The sequence below is a fragment of the Epinephelus moara genome, chromosome 10 (genome assembly GCF_006386435.1).
Source record: "Epinephelus moara isolate mb chromosome 10, YSFRI_EMoa_1.0, whole genome shotgun sequence".
Taxonomy (NCBI): Eukaryota; Metazoa; Chordata; class Actinopteri; order Perciformes; family Serranidae; genus Epinephelus; species Epinephelus moara.
The window spans coordinates 24443872-24449871 of NC_065515.1; the positions used below are offsets into that span (position 1 = coordinate 24443872).

General features: G+C 37.8%; 1 protein-coding gene across 1 annotated transcript; it reads right to left on the reverse strand.

The window, feature by feature from the left end:
* Positions 1-406: 406 nt before the first annotated feature.
* On the reverse strand, positions 407-6000 carry haus8 (HAUS augmin like complex subunit 8). Its single transcript, XM_050055221.1, has 10 exons — positions 5875-6000; positions 5405-5469; positions 4888-4949; positions 3980-4106; positions 3631-3741; positions 3443-3546; positions 3059-3217; positions 2444-2585; positions 1347-1488; positions 407-764 (listed from the first exon to the last, which is right to left on the reverse strand). The coding sequence occupies exons 1-10, from the start codon at positions 5937-5939 to the stop codon at positions 638-640; spliced, it is 1104 nt and encodes a 367-aa protein (XP_049911178.1). The 5' UTR covers positions 5940-6000; the 3' UTR covers positions 407-637.

Below are 6000 nucleotides of genomic sequence, written 5' to 3' on the forward strand. Positions count from 1 at the left end.
AGACTAAATTACAAATAATGCACCATATCTAAAAGTCTTGTGATGTGTTCATTTTGTAAGTCTGGATGAATTTTCCTTGTTCCATACTCCAAGTGAAGAATGTCCTTTTGTCTGTAGAGACAGTCTGTTACACCTAATTGGTCAAGGACAAGTTTCAACCATACAGTGTGATCAGGTTTTGTACCTTGTCCACTTCTGTGTCAAGATTAGCTGCAGACTAACTGTCCACGAATGAGGACAACAGATTTAAGTTGAGCAGAATGAAATATAAGGTGCAGCAAATGTCCTCATGAGGACGCAGGGTCTCAGGAGGACATTAACGTATTTTTTGCAGCTGTATTTAACACATCATAAAACAGGAATATCCCCCTCTTGCATATTGTTGCTTCTCATTTAAATGGCCATGTTGATTGTTCCGTTTTATATTTTTATTATTTTTTTGTTGTTGTATTTATTACCAATGTTCCATCTATAAAACAGTATCAGTCATTATCCAACATTTACAATATCTCATAATACAGCTGCAAAGAAATCAGACAAGACACAAACGCTACAAATATATGCAAACCGGGGAAGATTTGGGGTGGAGGGGTATCCAAAGTGCATGTACTGTGTATCCCATGCTGTGTGCTGTCCTTCACTGTTTGGGGCAGAAGAACTTGTGGGTTCTTGCAGTGCCAAGCTGTTCTTCCTCAGCGGCCTGCTGGACATGGACTGTGTGGCGGCAGATCAATGATGACAGCTCCAGCAGCTCTGAAAATGTACTAGAAAAAATGGAAAACACCAATGTTTGAGTACAAGTGTAACCTCGTCAGGTGGGATGCATTTTAGGTGCTACTGAATACCACTGAGTGCCAATATTCAACTCTTTAAAAGGTCGAGTGTGTAGGATCTAGGGGCATCTATTGGCAGGAATGGTATGTAATATTCATAACTGTTTTCAGACCTACAAAATAAGAAGTGTTGTGTTTTCCAGACCTTAGTAGTTCTTCTACATGCTTGGCACACGGAAGAAGTTTCAATTCTGCATCCTCAATGCTAGATGCCACTAAATCGTTCACACAGGACCTTTAAAAGTATCTTGTTTCAACTATGTAAATATGAAATTTCTTTAAGGTAGACTTATGTCATACGTGCTTTGGGGTTGCATTTTTGATGTATGAAAGGCGCTATATAAATAAAGTTTGATTGATTGATTGATTGATTGATTGATTGATTGATTGATACAGTGCATTTCTCTGGATAGGAACAAAAGAGGAATAAATCAACACGTTGACACAAAGCAGATCATAGATTTACAGTATCCCCAGCTTCCAAATGACAAGTTCTCTTCAGTATGTGCCTACCCTGACAGCTGCTGACTGATGTCCTTTGATGTTGTTTTCATGTCCCTAAGGCACTCAAGGGAAGTGGTGTTGTCCGTATGATCTCCCTCTGTGCACTCCACCAGCAGCTTCTCACTCTCCTTCAGGCAAGCCTCCGCTTTATCTAAAATGTGTAGATACAGGTGCATGTGATTATAACAATATTTATCATCAAGTTAAAGCTTCCTGCAAAATACATATGTCATTTGGTGTTTACAGGAGCAATCAGTGGTTAGGTTACATAAAATAATTTAAAAAGCCAGAAGCACATTGTTTAAAATCAAATTTCTTTTGTGAGGACCCTAAGAACCATCTTCATGAGTTCCTGCAGCACATAAATATCTGCTGTAAACCAGAATAATTCTGATTGTTTTACTTTAAAGGTTACTGCATTTGTTTTGTCTCTGCTTATCTCATAGGTTTGGAGTGGACAGGATTGTGTTGGAGAAGGGTGCTATAAGATATTTCCATGCACCAATTCAAATTTACCTATTTAAAGATAAACTATGCCTATACAGATATACCTTTCCTCGAAAACAATGTATAGTCTCATACAAAAGTAATCCTGCTCAGTCCTCAGTTATGACTCACTAGAAGTGTGTGGCAGTGTGTTTTTCTGTAGAGACTCTGCCCTCTTTCTTATTGTCTGTGTGTGGGACATTTATGCGTGTATCCCCACAGTACTCAGGTGAGGTTGGGGGCTTTACAAAAAGGTAGCAACCAAGTATTAGACTTTTAACAGCAGCCATCCAAGAGACACAGGGCCAAAAAAAGTTAAATATAGGGAGACAAAAAGCCAAATGAGAGTGAATCTGGGATTGGCTTTTACTTTCACCTCTACTAGCAAGCACATTTACAAATAGTGCCTGACAATCCTGCATAGTATACCTTTCAGAATTAGTATCAGATTATAGTTGTTGTGTTACGCTGGCAGAGTTAATCTGATCGAAACATTTATACACAGTTTGGATGAAGCAGATTAGCTGAGTTTTTGAGTATTAAAGTAAATTACTGATGATTAACAATGCTGTTTTGGGCAACCTTTTTTGAAATAACTTTTGAAACATAGTGACAACAACCTAAAAACTCCATTCTGTCGCCATCAATGTAGAAATTCTTGACAGGCAGCTCATGTCGGGTGGTGTCAACAGCTGTGGCGAAAGACTTGTAATCCTTTGTGAACTGCCTGGCAGTTTCTGCTACTGGAGTCAGAGCAGCAATCTGAAGGAAAAGAATAACATTAGTGAGATGAGAATCATGTAGCCATACTTGTTTTTATACACAGTTCACATATTTTTTTCATTTTCAAAATACAAACCAACTATTCAACAGCTGTTTTGATCATACAATACTATCAATCAGCACAGATGCGACCCACTAAGGTTTAATGAAGTATGAACATGCAATAGTAGCAAAGTATCTCCAATGATAAATGTCTGTGTGTCCATTGTATGACTCCATCATACAATGGACATATTCAATATGTATGTTATGTAACAAACATTTTCCAGTTATAAGTTTGTTGCTTGGCAATAAGGTGATGATTACATTATGTGTGTCACTAAAATCCTGACCAATGACACTGTAAAAAAACGAAATTCATGTTCTTCTTTCACTTGGTTTTTACAGCATGCAATAACAATTTTTAAGACAGACCAAACATCAAAAAGGTCCTCAAAGGATGATTTCCTGACCTGTAAATCCAGCAGCTCATTTGCTAGCCTGTTTTTCTCCATGAGGAGGTACTGACGCTTTTTCTCCTGGACCTCATTATGCAGCGCCTCCTCTTCCTCCATCTCCTGCATGATTCTTGCCTCTGCCTCAGCCTTGAGCTTTGCGGTATTGCTCTCCATCTTATGTCACACATCAAAGAGACAGAGCCAGATGAGTCACAGCATGGGACTCAGACAAGTGGTTTATTCCCCACAGAGCACAGAGGACAATTCACTAAAAACTACTTAGACACAATGTTTCATTTAAAATGTTGTACTCTCTAATGTCCTCTGATTTAACAAAGCAGATGTATTAAAAACAAGGTTTTAGCATATCAGATACACTTATATGTTAGACACATTTACCTTAGCTGTGAGGTAGGCCAGTAGGAATGTTTGCATTTCAGCAATCCTCTTCTCATTCTCTGGATGTTTCTCCGGCTCGACTGCATTTTCAAGCACTGTTTTTTCTGAGAGAGATAGAAAAAGAACGGTTACACGATAATCTCATTTGAAACTTATTTCAAGCATTTTAAGAGTTAAAATCATTTTACCTTTAATGACTGAAATATCAAACTCTGGGCGAAAGCAGTGTCCATCTGAGAAAGTGGACTGCAGAATACTTCTCCCAAGCAGTGAGGGCTCAGTTGTGTTTGACATCATTGCTGTGAGAAAGATAACATGAACATAATGCAAAAGTTATTCATAGAACTCATTCAGACAATGCTACGGACTCAATCAGAACTCAAGGAAAATAGGTGAATAAAAAGATATTTGCATTGCTGGGTTTCACTGCAAGATTTCAACAACTGACTCAACTCATAGGGCACACTATAATTACCATGCTCATTCACAAAAAACTACAAATACACATTCACAGTTATCACCATAGGAAGCACTTACATGTTGCTAGAGCCTGTGGGGCCAGTGAGCGTCTTGGTGGAGTGCCCACCCTCGGTTTGGTACCACTGGGCTTAGGCGAGGAAGGCCTTGGTGGTGCAGCCATCGACTCATTGGTCAGCGAGTTACTCTGTTAATGGGTACACAGGTGCGATGAGATACAAATATGTAATATCAAAAGTGAGACAACAACAGACACCTGAACTGCATAGACACAGGGGAGGCAGAATTTTAGTAACTATTTAAACACTTAATAGCAGATTGGTATCTTAGGTCCATTTACAATATGTAGCGTAGTTGGATTACCATGAGTGAAATACATATATGTTACATTAAAGCATCAAACCAAAAACCTGTAAAAGTAAAAAATAGCTATGGATATGGGGGGATATGAGTTCTGTTAATGTGAACCACTACAAGAAACACTTTATTCTATTTGCCAGCACCGCAGTGAAAAAATGCTTACTAATTAGTTGGAAATCAGAAGATGCTCAATATTATAAGGAAAAAACCCTCAACCTTTCAGAAAATTTGGGGTCCCTTTATCAACATTCTGCCTTCTTTGGATTTAGCCGACCACAGGGATGCGACTCTTCCTGGACCAACCTTAACTTAAACTTTTATACTGATTTTGTTAAACAGTCTTTCCTATTCATATGACATAAATGGAGAACCACACAGGGGTGGTGATGGGGGATGGATGCTGAACAACATCCTGTTTTTTTTCTCTCAATTTCTGATCCATTTGTAAGTTTATTAACATACGTTTGTACGTGGAAATGTCCCATAGGTTTATCTTTAGTACAACCTCTCTGTATTTATACTTAAGGAACAGCATTTTTCCTCACTGTAATTTGTTAATAAAACCAAATCTTTGCTTAAAAAAAAAAGTAAAAATAAAATAGCATTACCTTTGAAAGAGATGTCTTCTCAGCAGACTGCATGTATCGAGACTTGACAATAGTCCCACTTGCTAAAGATTGATGAAAAGATTCATAAAGAAAGAAAAACTTAAGAAATAAACCAAGCTCAGTTTAGCCTAATTCAACATTTTTGACTGTGTATGATTCATACCACCAATGTAATATCAGCTGCAAATTCCCTTAAAAAGGGAATAGTTTTGTTTCTGAATTCAAACATGGTACAAAAGATGCCAGTCAAAATGAGCATTTTGACAACAACTGCCTTGCAAAGACATCTGTGATATTGATTTTTATTATTAAGCTTTGCACAAATCAGTGTACATCAGTTTCAAGTTGGAGTGCCACTTTAAGTTAACTGTCGCAGAGAGACGTTGGAAAGACAGTTTTAAACACTGGAGGAAGACTTAATGGGAATTGTTGACATGACGCTAACTGTAAGTCATGTCTGATAAGGGACATTATAACTAAAACTAACTAACATGTGTGAACCCACACAAATACTTACATTTAGCAGTTTTCTTCCCATTCCCACTGACGTTTGATTTATTAGCATTGTTTCCACTTTTCGAGCTAAAAAATAAACAAAAAAAAGTAGCAGGGGAATTCAATAATGTCGACATGAGAGCACAAATAACGAAGCTGGTTTATATTTATAGAAGAGGCTAAACCGGAAGCTGAGCTGTAACGTTAATGTTAGCTTAAACTTGCTACCGATAAATGACATTATTGTTACGACTAACAAGAACATAAAAGCGTATACATATATTTGCTTTTATAGTCTAGTGATAATAATTAATCGTATGTCTGGTCCAGAAGTGTAAAATGTAAATGTCAGCTAAATAAAGCACTACAATGTAACTTAACGGCGTCTGTATTCAAACGGCTCCTCTCTAACGTTACAAATTGTAACTGGCCAAAAATATGCAAATGACACGACACTCGCTTACAACGAAGGAAAAATACAGCAAAGTCTACCTTTTAGCGTCTGTGCAGGCACTTTTTAAACTACTTGGCAGTGTTGAAGTTCGTCTCGACGCCATAATGTTTTGAAGCAAACCGCCTGTACGCCAGTTTGGTCAACCGTCAGAAACAAGAGGTGAT

Excerpts from the sequence above, each read along its gene's own strand:
- haus8 (XM_050055221.1), bottom strand. The coding sequence starts at position 5,939 with ATGGCGTCGAGACGAACTTCAACACTGCCAAGTAGTTTAAAAAGTGCC. Across the intron at positions 3,547-3,630 it reads TGATATTTCAGTCATTAAAG|AAAAAACAGTGCTTGAAAAT; the intron begins GTAAAATGATTT and ends TATCTCTCTCAG. Across the intron at positions 3,218-3,442 it reads TGGCCTACCTCACAGCTAAG|ATGGAGAGCAATACCGCAAA; the intron begins GTAAATGTGTCT and ends GTGTGACATAAG.